Source organism: Apteryx rowi, unplaced genomic scaffold (assembly GCF_003343035.1).
Source record: "Apteryx rowi isolate R43461 unplaced genomic scaffold, aptRow1 scaffold_17, whole genome shotgun sequence".
Classification (NCBI taxonomy): domain Eukaryota; kingdom Metazoa; phylum Chordata; class Aves; order Apterygiformes; family Apterygidae; genus Apteryx; species Apteryx rowi.
Window position 1 is genome coordinate 3,135,969 of NW_020447974.1, and position 19,342 is coordinate 3,155,310.

The 19,342-nt window shown below is 37.0% G+C and overlaps 1 protein-coding gene and 1 long non-coding RNA gene across 4 annotated transcripts in view; one reads left to right on the plus strand and one right to left on the minus strand.

The window, feature by feature from the left end:
• USP8 (ubiquitin specific peptidase 8) overlaps nucleotides 1–18,650 on the minus strand; it is a 25,165-nt gene extending 6,515 nt beyond the window's left edge. Inside the window, exons 1-13 of one of the 3 annotated variants that reach the window (XM_026060493.1) lie at nucleotides 16,611–18,650; nucleotides 12,267–12,437; nucleotides 11,299–11,443; nucleotides 10,611–10,696; nucleotides 7,773–7,917; nucleotides 7,066–7,123; nucleotides 6,171–6,315; nucleotides 5,660–5,822; nucleotides 4,290–4,434; nucleotides 3,862–4,082; nucleotides 2,116–2,712; nucleotides 750–839; nucleotides 39–119 (exon numbers count right to left, since the gene is read on the minus strand). In XM_026060493.1, the coding sequence (XP_025916278.1) occupies nucleotides 39–119; nucleotides 750–839; nucleotides 2,116–2,712; nucleotides 3,862–4,082; nucleotides 4,290–4,434; nucleotides 5,660–5,822; nucleotides 6,171–6,315; nucleotides 7,066–7,123; nucleotides 7,773–7,917; nucleotides 10,611–10,696; nucleotides 11,299–11,443; nucleotides 12,267–12,370 (1,980 nt within the window). In that variant the 5' untranslated portion in view covers nucleotides 12,371–12,437; nucleotides 16,611–18,650. Of the gene's footprint in view, nucleotides 1–38; nucleotides 120–749; nucleotides 840–2,115; nucleotides 2,713–3,861; nucleotides 4,083–4,289; nucleotides 4,435–5,659; nucleotides 5,823–6,170; nucleotides 6,316–7,065; nucleotides 7,124–7,772; nucleotides 7,918–10,610; nucleotides 10,697–11,298; nucleotides 11,444–12,266 lie in introns of all 3 variants that reach the window. The other 2 variants (XM_026060491.1, XM_026060492.1) reach the window with 2 other exon arrangements.
• LOC112963445 overlaps nucleotides 16,819–19,342 on the plus strand; it is a 5,681-nt gene continuing 3,157 nt past the window's right edge. Inside the window, exons 1-2 of the long non-coding RNA XR_003252604.1 lie at nucleotides 16,819–18,461; nucleotides 19,158–19,253. This is a non-coding gene — a long non-coding RNA (uncharacterized LOC112963445). The remainder of the gene's footprint in view (nucleotides 18,462–19,157; nucleotides 19,254–19,342) is intronic.

Sequence of the window (19,342 nt, forward strand, 5' to 3'; positions counted from 1 at the left end):
CAAAGTAACTTGATTATAGTTTCAGAATAGAAAGTTACCTTTGCCCAGCCTGCAGGCAGTCCTGGTATTATCCTTCCCATTTCCTCACTTCGTGCTCTCATTAATGGCTCCCGCTGAGACTAATAAATGCAATGGAAATGTAAAGTATGTACAGTTAGTTATGCAGAAGAACAATCTGTATGTGACTTCTCTTATGTAGCTGAATGATTTTATACAAAACAGTTCAATAAGAAATCCTTGATTATAGCTAAAAATGTGACATTTTAGAACAGAAATATGGTAATATAGTACCACTTTTTTTTTTTTAATCACTCAAGCTATACAAAACCCATTTGTTGACATGCTCCAGGAAAAAAAAAGGCAATTCAACTTGCAAAAATCTGAATAGTTAATTCCTTCCCTAAAGAAGCTACTTTATTAGGAATACATGCTTCTGTTAAGCTATAAGGATGATCTTCTCTCCAAAGTGGGATGCAAAGTAGTATGCATGAGATGATGAACATGTATGGAATACTTTGTTAATCCCATCAGAAACATATAATGATTTCTAGTGAAAGTTTCAAATACATTTTTTGAAGATGAATGACAAATGTAAAAAGCAAATACAGCTGTAGAATATGGCACAGTCTTTTCCTAAGGAGAAGACTTCTAAAAATTAAAATGAGGTGGAATTTAACATAATATGAGATATTAATCATAAAGCATCTGCTCTTGATTGGTTTTGGCTACATACAACACATTGTATTTACTTTAAGTCTTTCAGTATCTTGTTCAGAATCCTCTCTAAGGGCTCCTGGCTTTTGAGCTCCACTGTCTGGTTGTCCTTTAACCCCAGTTTGCTGTAAAAGATTTTGAGAGAAGGCTTTCAATTTTCATGTGGAATGTCAGTAAAGAAGGCCAACAGAGCAGAATTGGGAAAAAACAGAGTTATTTTTTTGCTGCTGTTGTTAAACACAAGTGCCACCAAGAATTGGTTAGAGCAGGTATCTACAAATAAACTGATAATTTTTATTTTTCCTAGCCTATATAACAATTCTTTGGAATAGTCTTTACAGCTGAATGTTGTGTTACATAGCATAGTTAGGTAGTTTCAAGAGCTCATAAATAAAGTTCCACCCATACCACTCTCCCCAGTAAAAACTGTGGATTTTACAATTTGTTTTATGACTTTTTTTTTTCCCCTTGTCACCATGACAAATATCATCCATGAACACGGCACACTGTAAAGCCAACATTATGAATTTATCTATCATGGACAGGAATACATGAAGTTGCTCTGTCAGTCAAATACTTAGGAATGACTATATTAAGGCTTCCCAGGAAGCTTTACTTTGGCTTCCTTGTGCATTAGTATTACACTAGTATCAACAAAGTTGTGTCAAATACCAACTGCAAGAAAAGAAAAATAACCTAACACATTTCTGAGAAGTTCTAAAAAGTGTTTAAGGCATCTGTTTTGTTATTAACCCTGGACTTCACAAATGGCCCTTTCTTCCACAGTCAGATGAGTATTTTACACTCACAGAAGTTTGCAAATTTTTCGTGGGTCTGAGGAAAGAAGAAAATGTGACTCCAAAAGATTTGGAACTGGGCTGCTCTCAACAAGTATACTAGATTAGGGTATTGCTCTGCTTCCTATGTTAGTCAATGAAATAAATCCCCTGTTGTATCAGTGTTAACGCATCAGCAAGCTTGTTATGATAATTTGATTTGGTCTTTCCCTAGCATGTGTTACAATAATAGAGTATACATTACAGGGCTGACATAAGAGATTGAATGTTACCACATCTCTACCGCTGAAAGAGAAAATAGCAGCCTATGGGCCATCCCTTCTATTTCCACATCTGTGGGAAGTTTTTTTATCCTATGGGAATCCCATGCTGCCCACTACAGTCAGACTCCAAGCGCTCTAAGCTGTCTGTAAAAATCTAACCTTTTGTAGTTGCAGTTGGAACCAACTTTCTCCTCTGTGTTTATGTAAAAATGGCAGGCCTAAATAAAATTCAAATATATTTAAAATTTCCAGATTGATACTATCTCACTTCAAGGTGCATTCACAAATCATACTGAATAATTACTTCAAGTTTGGTGATGATTTTCTCTTTTCTTACTAACCTTGCCTGAGGCGGTCACAAAGGTCTGAGATGCATCACCCAATGCACATCTCTGCATTTCTGGTGTTCTGGTTCCCTTTTCTCTTTCTTCCATAGATACTTTGTCAATCTCAGTACTTTTTGCATCAATACTTTCTGGTTCATTTTTATTTTGCTTTTTTGCTTCTATTACTTCTTTGTGCGCTCTCTCTTGTTCTTTTTCCTCCTGTTCTCTTTTTATCTGCTCTTCCCTCTCCTTCTGTTCTCTATCTTCTTTGGCTTGTTGTAGCTTTTCTTTGTATTCCTTTTCTTTCTTTTCTTCCTTTGCTTTTTGTTCTTGGTCTTCTTTTTCTCGCTTGAGTTTTTCTTTCTGTTCTTCTTGTTGCCTCTCCCGCAATTCTTTTTCCCGTTTGTTCTTCTCTAACAGGGCAGCAGTTTCTGCATGTACACGACTTTTTTCTTCTTCTGTCAAAATGTTCTTTGCATCACGTAGTGGCTTTGTAGACCGGTCTGGAATGATTCGTCCATTCTCAGCAGGCTGGCTGTCGCTGATTGTACTTTCAGATTTTGGTCTGTTATCATCAGGAAGTTTTACTGAAGGCTTTTTAGTACGATCAACCTGTAACACAAAGTGTAGCACAACAAATTCACTACAACTATTACTGCTCTGTTAGCTAAATTTTTTCTAAGTAAGTGAGATTTGTGAAAGACTAAAGATGATGTAAAGTCTACTTCTGCCAGAGAGATGATGAACTTTCAACTTCAGTACATCTGATTGTTCAAATTACTTATTAAGGAAATTAGGTATTCACTTAATTTCCAGATGTGAGATAAGAATTAACAATACTGTCCTTATGATTCTATAGAGCTTAAGCACTCGTTACTACAACTCAATCTTTATTTTCAAGCTTTCAAAGGTGAACATTTTAGGGCAATCAATCAAGCCACCTTAATTTGGGTGTGGTGCTTTCAATCATATGACAGAGCATATGATTAAGGCAGATCTGCTTGGTGAGGAAAGGTATTTAAGAATGGCTTACGCTCAGACCTAGGAGAGCAGGTTGTGTTTGATACTGAAATAGAAGAAAGAGATAGTCTAGTTCAGGGAAGAACAGAGATAAGTAAGAAAAGAGATAAGGTCTTTTTCACAGGTTAGGGTCCCTTGGCTAAAATCTGAACTTAGAGGAAGCATCTAAAAGAAAGAAAATGAAGAGCCCTATCTGCCAAGGAAAACAAATTACTTTAGTACAAGTCCTCTACAAAGTTTTTTTTGTTTTCTTTTTTGTAAAGAAAGTTTTATCCCTGTGAAAGGAAGAAAAAAAAATTCCTCATACTTTTGCTATCATGCCAAGAGTGACAGACTACTTGGAATATTTCAGAGAGCAGGGCTTTGGAACAACCAAGGTAAGACATGGCCTAACTTCCTTTCTCCCCACTTCATGACATGTGTGCTTTGAGTAGGTAAGTTTGTTTACAGAGTTTCTTAAGTAATGAGTAATTGCTGACCCTCAATTTCTCAGGCACCCATGACAAAATCTTCATGGAAAACTCTGCAAGTATGTTAAGTACATTCAGTTTAATAAAGCTCTGTGGATTACTTACCATAGCTTCACAGACCATCAGTGGTCTCTGCACCACTGTACTTGTGTAATTCAGTATCTGGCAAGACAAATACTGAAAATACTTCTTCATGGGTTTAGGCTTCTATGCTTGGTGGGTCTTTAGTGGCTTAGCATTATATTAGCACTGATTAAAAAACACAGCTTACCTCAGGGATACTTCTTGTAATTGATACTGGGTTAACTACAAATGAACTGTCAGATTTTGGAATAGTAGCAGCCTGTACATTTGGTTTGTTAAGCGATTTTAGTCTCTCTTCCAAATTACTTCCCGTTTCTTCATTCTCAGTTACTTCTATTGGAGAAGGCTTTATAGCAACAACAGGTGGAACAGGAGCTGGCTCTTCCAGAGATGGATAAGTAAAATCCACTAGAGAGAGAGAAAGCAGGGGGAGGGGGGAAAAAAAAAGGGACAGCTCTTAAAAAAGGAGAGGAAAAAAAAAAAAAGCCTCCACCAAATCCCAAAACTTATTTAGAGATCTAGCCCAGAACAAGGCTATCACAAATATACTTGAGCAAATTAAAGTTACATCCAGTAATGATGAATGTTGGGAGGGGTGTCATGCTTTATACTTACAAGAAACAGTCACTGCTTCACTCCTGCTATGCTGGGGTGGAGTAACTTTAGCGTTTGTTGTGTACTGGGGAAAACAAAGGAGCCAGTTCTCATAACCTCCTTCTAGGACTAAAGGTTCATTCTGCAGTATAGTTTTGCTTTCCCACTATAAGGAAAAAGGTTGAAATTAAGTGATTTAAAAATAGCAAAGAAACTTTTCAATCCTAACTCCTATGTTGTAGAAGTTTTTGTGTCTAGTGATCACATTAAGAGAGAGGTTATTTTTGCAATTTCTTAAGAATTAAACAGGCTGCAAAACCCCTTTGGGGACAGGGATTCCTCCTGCGTTTGGAGAATGGTCAACGTAATGAGGCTCCTGGTTCTACCTACAACAGTATCTGAATTTTTCCAAAACAGAACTATTTCCCACTTGTTCTGGTAACAATCCTCCATGCAGAACAAATATTTTTATTATAACATTTGCTTCAGTTTCTTGTTTGATAAGCCTGCTGTGTGATTAGGGGCATCAGCTTTAGAAAGCCAAACATTAACTTTCTGAAAAAGCCTGGAGAGTTCAGGCTCAAGACTGGTGTCACCCTGAGGTCTTCAATATTTGGACATGAATCATGTGCAAGGTTCACAGCCTATTCTGTAAAGCAATAAACAGGGAGAACTGCCTGAACTATCTCCGAATAAAGATGTGCAGTCTTTTACAAGACTGACCTGCATAAATAGAGACAACACAGCTGTAGCCAGAATTTTAACTTAAATTTGAGCAACTTTAATATTTACTAGAGTCTAGAAGCTCCTTGCACTGATAAAGCTCAAATTTAAATTCATGTTTCTCTAAAAGTGAGATTCAATAATGCACAGAAGTTAGCTATTCTCAAGATATTTCTGGAGTCTCCTTCACACAAACGCCTCCATTCTAGAAGGTGCCTGGTCGACAGAACTGCAAAGGGGAGTTAGCCTCCTTTGGCCTGCCTAAGCAGAGATTAGGTGGCCAGCCCACTCGCAAGAATGAGGAATTACAGTTGCTAATATGGGAAAGAATGTAAAACTGTCTCTGGCAGACAATACTAAATACTTTTCCAAATATCTCTGTCAGCCAAGAACCTAAAGTTTGAGCTAGTTGTTGAGGAGGGGAGTTAAATCATGTTGGTCATTTACCTATTTAACTGGCTATGCAATCCACTTCTAAAGCACAAGCAGGGGAAAGTGCAGCTTCAACAGACTATATTTCCATTATCAAAATAAGCAGTCTTTGAAAACTGAACCAAGATGTTTGCCTAAAACATCTCAAAAGTCTCCCATATACTTTGTAATTATAGATACTTTCAGGGCTTCTTATTTATTGGGATAAAGTAGTATAAAATGCCAAATTTGCCAACCTTAAAAAGTGCATCTTTCAGGCTTTGAAGAGTTGTTCCTAGTTTTAAGTCTCCTGCAGAACTAAACCAGTCTAGCAGTATAACATAATCAAAATGTCCTCTCTTCTTCCATGGATCTCTAGAATCCTCTGGGAGTCTAGCTTCAATCCAACTAGTGGTAACCCTGAAATGTATTAACATGCACTTAAAGACAAATATACAAGTAACATTTTGTTCAAAAATGTATAATCCACATATGTTTATATGCTTGTATCTAAGCCAGACCAGATGTGTTTTATCCATAAAGTCAGTACATGCAAAAGCAGAGCTGTCAAGATACATCTCACACATATCAGGGACTCTTAAATTAAGTGTACAAGCTTTAATAGCACATAATCCTTCTAACAGTGTGTGCGTGTTTTTTGTTTTTTGTTTTTTTTCTTCCCCCAGTCAGTTTATACAAGGGAAAGTAAATACGACAGTACTTTAAGAGAAATTAAATATTTCACTATCATTTAAAATTATTCCATACCCAGGACTGATAGCTTCTTCTGGGACACTGATAGATCTTGGAATACAGGATTCCTGATAATCTTTCAAGCTTCGAGTGTCCATTATGATCAGTTCAATATTTTTGTCTGTCATCATTGCAAACAGTTTCTCAGCTGTGACTGCTCCTTGAGATACAAAAGTTATTAGAAGCAAGAAGGTACATTATAGAGATAACTATGAACACATCTCACTTGAGAAGTCAAGACTGCAAATAGATGAAACAAAACAGAATGTGTGTACAAAATCCATTCACGTATGCTCTTCCCGAACACTCATGGAGGTGAGACACTCTAAAACATTGGCTCCTGTTGCTCCCACCGCTATAGTGATTAGCACTGAATTAGACAATACAGAACACTTCAACAGTTAGTTAAACTTTCTATGGTTTCATTTAAATCAAGCTAAACAGGCAGTTATTCATAAACTGCATGCTGCAAATGTTCCTTTGCAGTTGAGAACTCTAGAGGATAATCTCACATATTTATTACATGAGCAAAAAAATCAGAATGGGGGGGGGAGGGGATTTTTTATTTAACTAAGAAAGCTGACTCATCTCAACCTTGACTAGAAATTTTCCCAATATTTGAAGACACATTTTTATTTCTATTTTGACCATTCTTGGGCTAGTTCAGTTTTAATTATTAAACTGCACTGAAAAACTGAAGGCAGTTTTTTAAGTTCAAGAGAAGTGATGAAGGCCGCAGTACAGAGCGTTAATTACTAAGCTGCTGTTACCGAAATACAGGATACCAGCAATTTCAACAAATTACTCTGACTGTGAAATAACTCTTTACAGAAAGAACCACAACTGGAGAAGCGAGAGATGCATAGGTATATGGAGTCTCTTCACATCGGTGGGAACATATATCTCTTACCACTCAGACTATCAGACTGATCCTTTTTTTCCAGTGAATGCTTCTTCTCACCATTGATCTATGTTGAAAGAAGGGAGGGGAAAAAAAAAAGGTAATTTCATATCTAATATTCAGAACCAATATGACCAACAGACACTGACTCTCACAGAACTTGAAGGAAACTGGTCAGACTGAAAGCCACAGAAGAAACAAAACAAAAACAAAAAGCCTCTTCTAAAGTTATGTTGACAAACACACTAGGAAGATACCAGCTTGGCTGCTCTACCTAGACAGAAATCAATTAAAAAGGCAATAAAACGTGGGACTGTGTAACCTACTAGATGAAATTCCTGAAGCATGTGTGGAGAGCTGAGTTCCTTGCTATGCTATTGCTCCTAAAGAAGCAGCATATAATCTGTAACATCAGCTCATTATCATGCAGAAACCTTGGGTTTCCTATGCAAGGTAGCTTTGGCAATGGTGATAAATGTAGTTTTACTATAAATAGACTAGCTTTTTACCAAGTCAAATTCTATTTTCTGCATGGCTCAGAAGTTGGAAGGACCCAGCCTTTTCCAAAAAATCTCAAAGAAAGGTTATGGGGAGTGTAAACTGGGCGGGGGGGAAAAAAGTCCAACACCCTGATCCTGAGCTGGAAATAGCTGCTAAGAGAGACCAAAAATATTTATTTAAACTGAATTAGAGAATTTGTAAACATTTTCAATTACCCTTTGGCTTTTGCCTTTGAAGTCCACTGCACTTTCGGAAGAATTTTTGGCTGAACTCTTTCCATCATCTTTTGCTTCTTGCTTTTTCTGCAGCTCTTGTCTGTCCCTCTCTTCAAGTTTTTTCCGAACTTCAGCTTCCTCATACCTATTGGGAGGAGGAAAAAAAAAAAAAGAAAAAAGAAAAAGCCTTTTTTTCAATATCGCATTATTGGCTAGCCTTGTATAATTAGCATCAAAATCATTAAGTATCAGGGGTGGGGGTGGACTTGAAGTATTGTGAAACTTCACATTTCCAGCAAACTCCAGTTTCTTCCCTGACCACTTGATATTATTCCTCCCACTTCTGGGATGGTTTTCTTGTTCTTCAGTCCTGTTTTGGGTTCCATTTCATAGCCATTGCTCTTAAGGTTTACTTCCCCCTGCCCCCCCCCGACCTGAGGTCATGCTTAGCTGTGGTATCACTAGATGTAGTAGGCTCTTCATTTCTTAGAGGTAAGAAAAAATATTGATGAATCATGGGTAAATTTCAATACCTTCTACCAATCACCCTAGGTATTTTATTTGGTTTTGCAACAGTGCTACCACCACTTAGGAGTAAGTTAGCTCAGTTTTCTAAACTTCCTTTTTCTGAGAAGTCGGATCACAACTAGCTACAAGCATCCTTCAGGATGTAAGCTGACTTTATAATATTGTTATGACCTTACTAGTCCCCCTGCTGTTTATTTTGAACATGGGCTACAATGAAGTCAATGTCAGAACTGTGTATACTCAAGATTTCTGGTATATATGTCTTGCATATAGCTATTCTCTTCCTAGAGCCTTAGACTTTAAAATTAGCTTCCCAGTCTTTTGCCACTGGCCAGACGGTCACAATATTGTAAACCAGTGGCTTCCAAACTACAGCCTTTAGATTCCCAACTGCAGGCTTGCATGGCCACATTGCTGTTAAATAGCACTCAACTAAATCTAATACAGCTTTGAAAAGATTTAAGTATTGGCCTCCAAGAAGCTTTAAGAGTTACCAGTGATTCACAGAACCAAAAAGAACTTTTTTTGAACTAACAATGTTGATGACTGATCCAAGCAATGAGACATGAACACTGAATTGTATTAGTAATTGCTCATTTTAATGAGCTGTTACCTAATCATGGTTAATATGACAACTAGTATACAGTTGCATTTCATAGCAAGAGCACCATGTTAATGAACTAGATCATGGACATCAAATTCTGTCTCTGAGGCAATTCTGTCTCAGAGGCTATTCCACTAATTCTGCATAAGGAGGAGAGTAAGTTTGTAATTTTATTTTTAAATAGCCATCTAGATTTGGCAAAGGCCCTGTCCTAAGTCAGGACAGGGCATTTTGTTCTCCTTTGGAGTTAATGGTACTAAAGCATGTTTAAGCTTTTAATTAAATTTGGTCAATATGGAACATTTACCCCTTAACTTCCTGTTTACCCCTTAATATGCCTTTGAAGCACGTAGTAGGTCATTCATGTAGGTATTCCTACTCCTACACAAGTGATGTTTTGCTAGCTCCACTTTGAGTTAACAGTCAACATTTAAACTATTTGCTGGCTTACCGCCTGGGAAAGAAATCATACAAACAACAATTTCTATGAAGCAGCTTCTGCAGTTACACAGGAGTCATGTTACATTTGTAACTCTTTAAAGCTCTTTAAGCTCTTTAAACATGTATACATTTTGCCCAGAATAGTTGAAAAAATTATTCATTGTATCAACTTCCAAAACTCTGTTCCTCTGATCAAAAAAAAAAAGTTACTAAATAAGTCTCTAAATAATATCAGTGTTCCATAACTCTATCAGAGTTTACTTTTACAGTGAATTTGTAGTATCGTTGAATTGTAAGACACTTTATTTAAAAAAGAAAAAAAAAAAAAGTAAAGACCATATCATGAGACATCTTTGAAAAGCCTCATTTCATATATATGTAACTGCTCTCTTGTTTCCTTGTTCACCTAGACTAGCTTTTTTGATTATTAAGCACTTCAAAGGGCCTACAATGTGCTTTTACATAAATATAGAGGGAAGAGAAAGAAAAAAAAATCATGTGCTTAGCTGAGTGGAGAGAGTTGAGAGAGAAGGCAAGAGGAAAGAAAAACAGCTGCTGAGGATGTAAAAAAGCAAACAAGGCTGGAAAGAAGACAAACTGTGTTAACTAGCACCTAAATATGAAGTCCACCTTCCAACTGCTTACTGACACAATTTTGTGGCTTATGGCACAAAGACATATAACTTGACAGTTATAGCTGGACTACCAAAAGCCCCCTCCATCACCTCAGTTATACTGGCAAGACTGCTTTTCCATGTAGATGTCTCTCTGTGGTAGAGGTAGAGAAAACGTGTAGCAGCTAGCGGAAGTCAAAGGTGTTTTGTTAGTATAAACTAATCCACGTTAGAGGGCTTTTTGACACAGGTAAACTTTAGGAGCATGTCGCTACTATATTTGGCTTTCATATGTCTCTAAGATGAAAACCATTATAAGGAAATGGCTCAACTCTGATACACATATAGTTTAAATCTTGAGTTTTCTTTTAATTAGGGACATTAAACAAAAATAGGAGAAAATAACAAATTATAGTTGCCAGAAATTGAGACCATGTAGACAGTGGCAAGTTACTGGAATACATGAAGACAAAAATTATCTCTAACAGACTTTCTCAAATAAACAGTTTAAGTTCTCAAGAGTTTCAGGTATCCACAAACTGCTGCAAACATAATCCCTTACTAGTGTGTAGTAGGAAAACCTGCAATTACAAATGTACAGGCTTCAGGTATAATGAACAATATTTTAATCCATGCATCATATTCACATACCTGAGTTTAAGGCTGTCTGAGAGTCTTTCTGCTTCTTCAATAGCTTTTTTTAAGTTTGTAGGTCCAAGAATTGAATGAAAATAATCCTAAAATTACAAGCATCACCACCCATATTAACAGCACTGTTTAATAATACCTATTTCTGTGTATATTAACAACATCTAAGGCACAGAAAACTGATAGTATAATGATAATAATGCCAACAAAAGTAAATGTTTTGAATCAGATATTTTCTGCTCAAACTTTCATTAGTAAATACAATAGTTCTACAGCACTACAATTTGTGCAAGGCAACCCAATGTATGTTTATTCATTCTCAGTGAGCTAGGCCTGAAATGAATACAACAAACACCCTCTCCCACAAGCCCCAAACTCCTTAGTACGGCACCAAGAAAGGTTTGGCTGAGAAAGCTAACAGGATTACCTCTCCACGAAAAGTATTCACGCATCTGGCAGTTCAGATACCTTCAGTGTAATTGACAAAAGCAAACTCTGAAAGCAATTAATGACAGAGTTGCCAAAAATAGGAAAGAAAAAAATGTCAGCACAAACGAGACAGCTTACTTAATATCAATGTAATCCTTTGAATGTGCATTAGTGTAATTCTCCGTACTTTCTATTTCTCTGTACTTTTCTATTTTCTGTGTTTCTACCAATGCAGAAGTAGTCAGTCAGAAAGCTTATGTACCTGTTGCTGCTTAAAATCAGGTCTCTTCTTAATAAAATTATAAACAGTTACATATTTCATATATAGGACGTAAGCTTTTTCTTCATCTCTGTCCAATCTGCTTTCTTCTGCTGCCTTGAAAATCTTCAGGGCACTCTGCACATAACTGAAATCAAAGAAGAGCAGTAAAGCATGTGATTGTTCATTTATCCCCAAGCACCTTTTCAGCACAAGATGCCATTTTAAGTGTTCACAGTCTCTATCCATGTATTAAATGTTTGCTTTACTATCTCAATATAAGCCTTTCACTAAATATGAACTACAATTATGCTCCCCAAATAATGTTTCCCTTCACTACATTGTTTACTAACCTTATTCATAATCTTCCATTACTAAGTAGCAGACTGAGATACGGAAACGTGTATATATGAAGAAACTTTCCTGTTCTCAAAACCACTCTTTCTTCTGAGAAAAAACTAATTCACAGTAAAACAGAATGAAATGTCTGACTGTCTAAAAATGCTAGAGGTAAAATATTTTCTATTCCTATGTAGAATTCCAATTGCTGAACTTTTAACCATTTTTATGAACTTGCATTTATATAGACTTTTCTCAAAGCATTCAAACTTTCATGTGTATCATGCTCTGTCCAAGTCATGTTTTGGCAGCGTGTAAAGTTATCTTCTGTAGGCAGTACACATATCTGATTTGATAGTCTTACAGATAGATTTCTCAACTATCAAAGATTTGATACCTAATAGAAATAATTGAGGAAATTTAGGTTCACAACGTAGTTATCTGAGTGCAGCAGGCTCAGAAAAGTAGCAGTAATACTTCTAATATCAAGAGTTCCTCAAGGAGGAAACTAATTAAGACTTAATACATAGAGGAAACCATTTAACTTACATAAGTGCAAAACTCTACTTACTATGCACTACTTATAGTTTAATTGATTATGGATTAACTATTCAAAACAAAAGTCTAGATACCTCTTTGTACTGGTCTTTTCAGGTTTTATTTCTGTCTTCTTGTTGAGATCTTTCAATGAAGTACAGAGATATAGCTCTTTAGGTACAGATGCCACAGCAGGCATGTTAATGTTGTTACTTATGTCCCTTCTAGGATGGCACAACTTCTTAGAAGTCTCTATCAATATTTGCCTGAAAAAGAAAATACAAAAGGTAGAAAAAGTGCAATTATATTCCATTAATTATTTTTAATACAGTTATTATAGTTAACTGTATGGGATTATTACCTAATCTGTCCTACTTTATGTGAATTATCAGTAATACAAGGCCACTTGGAATTTACGCAGTTAGAGATTACATTGTAATGAAGAAGTCTAAATGTAATTTAATTGTTAGGCAGTGATTCAGAGCTGCAGCACCTGATGCGGTCTGCTATAACCTGGCTTACATCAGTATCAACATACCTATGTCTTTGATATTACTCTAGAAAAATACATAGACAAATGCATCTATTTATTTAAAATGAAAATTCTGTCACTTATTCTAGGCAATTATTTGTAATACAAGTGTAAAAGGAAAATATTAATTCTAGGAGTCAGCAAAACTTCTTTGCCAGAAGACAGGAGAATAATATTGTAGCTGCTTAAACTGCAGCTATTCAAATGTAATCATCCTTTAAGAGTCCTCTTTTATTATTTCTAAATATTACTGATACAAGCAGATTAGCTGAATAGTTAACAAAGCATAAATTAATCCTCCCTCCCCCAAATGATGGAACTATTTGAAATAACTCTAGGTAATTTATCAAGAATGCAAACAATGTTTCAAACACTAGAAGAATAATGAAATAAGGAGAAAAGAAATTTGTAATGACTTACAAATGTTAATAATCATCTTACCCTGCAGATTTATCTGACTATAAAGCCCGCAAGTATGTCAAAAAATGTGCTGACCTACCTGTATTCAGAAATTTTTAATGGATAATTATTTTATGACTCACGTGGGGCTGGCCTCTGCAAATGGATGCTACACCCATGGAAAGGTGACTTGTAACATCTTGGTAAGAAATACACGCAAGCCGAGGTAAGAGAAAGGGGAGGTTGCTACTGGTAAGTGAATCTGAAACTTCTTGGACGTGCTGTGGGTCTTGAACGCCCATGCACCATTGCCTTTCTGTTTCCATTTGGGAGTGTTCTTCAGGCCCCCTTTAAAGAGTTTAGTGGAGTTTGGCCAGAGGGGACTATTAAATCATCTAATCTTACGTTCTGCGTATAATAGGCCATTAAGTCTCATACAGGTAGTTCAGCTAAAATCCTTGAATTTAATACATGGCGGGGTATCTTAGCCTCTTGGAAAAAAGAATCAAGCTCTGTCTCACAAGCAGGCGAGACATTAAAGTGCTAGCAATACCAAAGAATTAAGGGGAACTAATAGGAAGAAAGATGCTCAAATTATTCCACAAATAACTTATTTCCTAGCCTTCAGAAGGTGGTTAAAACCCGCAAGGCCTTTGACAAGACGATGGTGTGGGATTTTCTTTACACCCCCAAAGTGATGATCAGCGTGACAAGTATGATCAAAACCCATCAGTCAGTGACCTGAGAGTGAAGTTTTGCACAACTGAATCAATCTGAAGCTTACAGCCATCAAATGACACGGTCATGATTTTCCTCCCTATCTCTCTTGCTGGTCTTGTCCAACCTTTTATTGGGCCAATTCAGCTCGCTGAAGAGGCGAAAAAGCTACAGAGCTTGTGCAAGGAGAGCAGTTGGTGTGTGCAGCCAAGAGTGAGAAGGTAAGATGTGAACACAATCCCTTCCCATGGCACAGAGCTGTTACGTTCTCTGAAGTGTCACTGCATATTATATCAGTAGTTTACTGTCCCTGGTTTTGGAACCAGTTATCAAATAAAGATACCAGGTTAACCCACCCCTTTGATAAGTTCATATTGGAAATAAATGCAAAAATAAGATAAAATAAATATCTAATGATTTTTCTTTGATTTCTTTAAGGCATGCAATTACTGAGGTCATACTAAATAACGTCCAGTTGCTTAGCTAATTTACTACTTATATATAGATGCTGTACTTGGTAACTTTCCAATTACGCAGCATCTTTCCAAAGTTGATAAACTTGTCAAAAATCCTTCCTTAGAATGATTTCAGGATAATTCTTTGATAATTCTAGAAAGTAAATCATGAAGTCCTCATTTTACTACATTAAAAATGTATTCCATATCTTTGCATCTTAAAACATTTTCTTCCCTAAGTTGTCTTATGCTCAGCTTGAGCTTTCGGGAGGTATTCAGCGTTGAAAGTAGAGACAGAGAATTCATTAAAGAATTAGATTCAGTAAAAACAAACAAATTAAATGAACTCAAAGGATCTTCCCAATCTAAAGCTTTTTCTGCCTAAACAAAGACATGCTTTGTATAATCTTACAGAGTTACAAGGAAAGACCTCACTCTTAATAAGATTTTAACATTGTTTGTCTAATCCTGCCTTCGGAGTGTATCTTTAACTGGCTTCATTTTTTTCTCTCTCGGAACTGCAAATAGACTTTTCTTTGAAGCTTTAAGTCCTTTCTAAATATATCTTCTACGGTTGCTTTGTTATGTAACAAGTATTTTCTGAATCTTAAGAGGCAGCATTTGGTTGAGTTCTGACAAACTTAAACAGGATATTATAACTAAATATGTGTTCTGGAAAAGATGAAAACAATGTTACCATGTCTGTGTGCGTATGAGGAAAAACAAGATTTTGTGGAAGATGAACCACACAATGAAAGGCAAAAGAGGCTAGCAATTGCTCAAGTGTTGCTGGCCAAACTTGGTATGGGCAGTTCTTCTGGAACCTAATCTATAAAAATGTAAAACTACTGGATAAAAGAAAAATCTGAGGGTTTTTAATATGAAAATTAAAGCAAATGTATAACTTTAACACTTCCTCAAGAGAGAAACTGGTTTTCCATGTTCTTCTGTTATGATTAGTAACAGTTATAACTGCAGGTTTTTAAATTGCCAGATGGGCGCAATACTAAATTTGTTTGTATTCTCTGCTCTGAAGAGATTTCCACACCTTTTTCCAGACATGAGCTACTAACCCCTTGCTTTCAGTCTGTCTGTACAGCATCTCATGAACAAGGCATTACTCTTTGACCTTGCATAGCACTACAATTCATATCATATGCTGCAGTAAAATGAAAGGGGATGCATCAGGAGTAACTTTTTCTGAAAAGCAGTCAGATTTCCAGCAGCTTGCTTAATGGAATTACATACAACATATGCCGTAAGTAAATATGAAATTTCAACTGCAGTCTCTAATTCATACTTCAAGTACAGAACCTTAACTATGCAATTACAGCCAGCATTTTCAGAGTTTTATGCAGCAAAAATACAAAAATTCCCTAACTATAGTCTACAGACTGACCACTATGTGTCAGAGTTGACCCTTCAGAATCCTAGTTCAGAAAGACTTTTAACATTTTCTTAAGCTTCCACTAAACTTCAAGATGTGATTATATCTTGATTTTTCCCTTGTACTTTTTTTTCAAAGCAATTATCACTCTGTAAGTTGGGGCATAAGAATAAGCTATGAGACAAAAATGAGAACACTAACAAAACTCAAATTCCTGACTGTAGATTCATAAATGAAGATAAACTTTTCAGAGCTTTCCAAGTTGCTGAGGTCCCTAAGGACAGTCGCTAACTCTGGCAATCCTGTGTTTGGTGACACAGATTTGTGTTTATTTAGGGTCTGACAAAGGCCTCGCCACTTATGATGACAGATTGATCCGAATCAAATTTTTTGTGATATTCACTCTGAAAAACAAGCAACAGTAGGAAATATTAAACTGGTTCCAGAAGCGTATTTGGTTCTCGTCTCTAGTCTTTGTTAGTATTGAGAAATAATGAACAAAACCAATGCAATAGCCTTCTTCTAAACTGTAAGTTAAAATTTAGGAAACCACATGCAGTAAAAACTTACAATCCTCTTCCTGTAAGTCAAAAAAGGTGAAGAAAGGGAAACGAGTCTTTTTTAACAGGTTTTTGCAGCAGAAATAGTACTGCTGGTGATATTAATAAAAAGAATCCAAATGCAAGTCTACCGGTGTGTTTTGCACACAGTACTTTTAAAATACTGAGTATTACAGCTTTTAGTTTATATGACAAAGTGCTGAGTATTCAGCTAATTGTCAGACTGACTCCATTTCCTCGGTCGGCAAGGGAGAGACTCAGCTTGCCTAACTACAATCACTAGGTAAAGCATTGCTACCCACGTACGGACAAGTAAGACAAATATCAGTCCATGATCAGACATTGATTTATAAGAGATCGATGCATTAATAAAAAAGAGGTATACAGACCATGGGTAGTGTACTTCTCAGGCAGTCTTCCTCTCTTCCTCAGAGGGAAACAAAAAAGAAAAGCAATGGGCCCAAAATACTAGGTATTAGAAGGGAAAAAACAACAACAAAATCTGAGAACTGTAATAGACATTAACTTATTCAAGAACAGCACTAACCCTCGCCCCCAAGTCTCTCACTCGCTCTCCTCCTAAGAAGTAGTAAATTGTTTTGCTATTGTATGTTCTGAGCAAGCCTACACCCATAGCCTGGCTGCCCTATAGCAGCTAACATCCATGCTGTTTCATCAACAAGTCTACTGTTCTTCCTCGCCTCCTAGCATAAGCCCAGATTCCCTCCTCCTCACCTCATACCAGCCTCTAGCCACTTCTCACAGAACTGCAGTTTGCTGCCTTCTTACTGCTAGTAATCTATAGAAATCCATGCAAGAAAACATTTCATGAAACAAACTGTCTGGATTTGAGACAAGAAACATTTGAAGGATAAGGGCCAAGCACTAGAATTATCATCTTCCTAAAGCCAGAAGACCTGCTCACTTTTGCACTCAGACATGAGTTTCTTCTTTCACTGCATTTTCTCTTCCTTGCTTGTAAGACTCCATAGAAACTTACCCCTAACTACTCTTACTTCTCCTTTCACCTTCTAAAAGTTTTCCCAACTATTCTACTTTATCAATTCCTTTTACTTGCTGTGGGTCTCATCTTTTCATCATACTGTCATCAGACATTCTGTTCTGATCATTGTTTTGAGGTCAGATTCTGTACCTCTTTACTGAAGATTCATTTCCATGTAATAAACTTTTTATTGGCCTGCTAGCCTTTACGCTTCAGCATTTACTACCTCAAATGAATGAGCTTTTTTCTCTATCAGAATTGAGCAGGTGTTGGGAAGACTTTATGATTTCAGAATCAAAGTCTGCTCCTTTATATATAAATGTAAGCAGCCAATTTTGAACATAAGTTTCTGCATGTATCCCATTCCTAATTGAACTGGTCTTAGTACTTCCTCCAGCAAAACAAATTGCACAAAAAAAGTTCAGGAGTAATTAATACACAGCAGCAAAATGCATAGAGAAAGACCAGCTACTGTAAAGTACATACTGTGTCCATATTTGTTTACACTAGAGGAGTAGCAACTGAACTGTACTTTTTTTGATTAGGAATTTCTTATCAATTTTATCAGGAGAAACTGTTGCCAGTCCAGTCTGCATTGACTAGGTTATGCTCACTTTTGCCAAGTGTTGCACTTCCCTTCACACTTCTAATCAACGTATCAATACAACGGCAAAACTGAGACATCGGCAAACCCATCAAATAACATGTGTGGCTCTTTCATACATCCACAAGGAAGACAGAATAGTTCCCTCCCCAGAAAGAGGAGAAAACTGGATCATAAAACCATAAACACAAGAACAGATTTAAGTCCTAATACCTAAATCTACTATTAATCAACTCTGTGAGGAGGAGGGAACAATCTACTTCAGGTTTACCAACCTTTTTCCTAAAAATTAAGATCAAACTCTGGATCTATTTATCCTAATCCATGGCTGAAGCATTGTCTCTGGCTCCTTTTTCAATATTTAAGAGTGCTGAAAATAAGGCTGATATCCCCAAAATGTAAGGGAAATCATTCTTGGATATTTATGGGCATTCAGGACACTTAAAATGGATAGTTTTATACTGACAGAGAAACATACCTGTTGATAACAGGTTTTTCTACATCTAATTATTATGACTGTTTTATTAAGGATATGAGTAACCTGTAAGTGGAATGACCATAGCAAGAACAACGCACAGGAGCAGTTATGTTGCAAGTTGCATACACTAAGGCAGTCTGAAGTAAACTGACACAGTAAGTACCGTGCATCATCAATTCAGGTACGTAATAAAGTGCTGCACTTATTTTTGTGCCCAAGAATTGAGCAAAGAAGAAATGGGTTTCTCACAGCCACCAAGTGTCTCGATTCTTTTGTAATTAAGCTTTACTACTTGCATTCTGTACACAAGGGGTCAGTTTTCTTAAGAATATCAGTATTAATCTAGAGATACAGCACTTTAATATGACTGCATCTTAAAATTCAATCAGTACCTTTACTTCTGTGAGCCATACACATTAATTTCAGTCTCTCGTACTGTTAATGCTACAGACCTCAGTCCTACAACTTCATGCGCACAGGCAGATTGTAATCATTGGGGCTTCTCCTGGAGAGGCCAGCACGCTCCCCCAGAGGACCTAAACTTACACGTATTCGCTGGGTGCTGCCAGTCATCGTAGCAGTAACACATCAGGGGTCTGTCTTAGGCCACGTACCAGTCTGAAACGACCTTCACGGCAAAGTTTAGGCACCCCTCCTCAGCATCGTGGGAAGATCGTTTCTGACAGCGTTTGCTGATCCAACAGTCAACAGTTCCACTAATACTGATTTTTAGGGGGGTGGGGAGGAGGGCGATTCATTACAAAGTTATTTTTAAAGTTAGATTTTATATAGGAAGTTGGAGAGTTATTCAGTCTAAGTTAAAAAAAAAAATAACGTCACTTTTTATTTAGATAAACAAGCTGGCTAAAATCTGCCAAGCGTACGCAAGCAGCACGGGGACTGGAAAGCCGGAGAGGCGAGGAGAGGTCTGAAACTCCTCCAGGCTGGTGAGCGCACGGCTAGGAGCAGATTTAAGCCTTGCGGCGCCCTGGGCGAGGCGGCGCTGCCACCCGCGGGAGCTGCCGGGCCGGCGGCC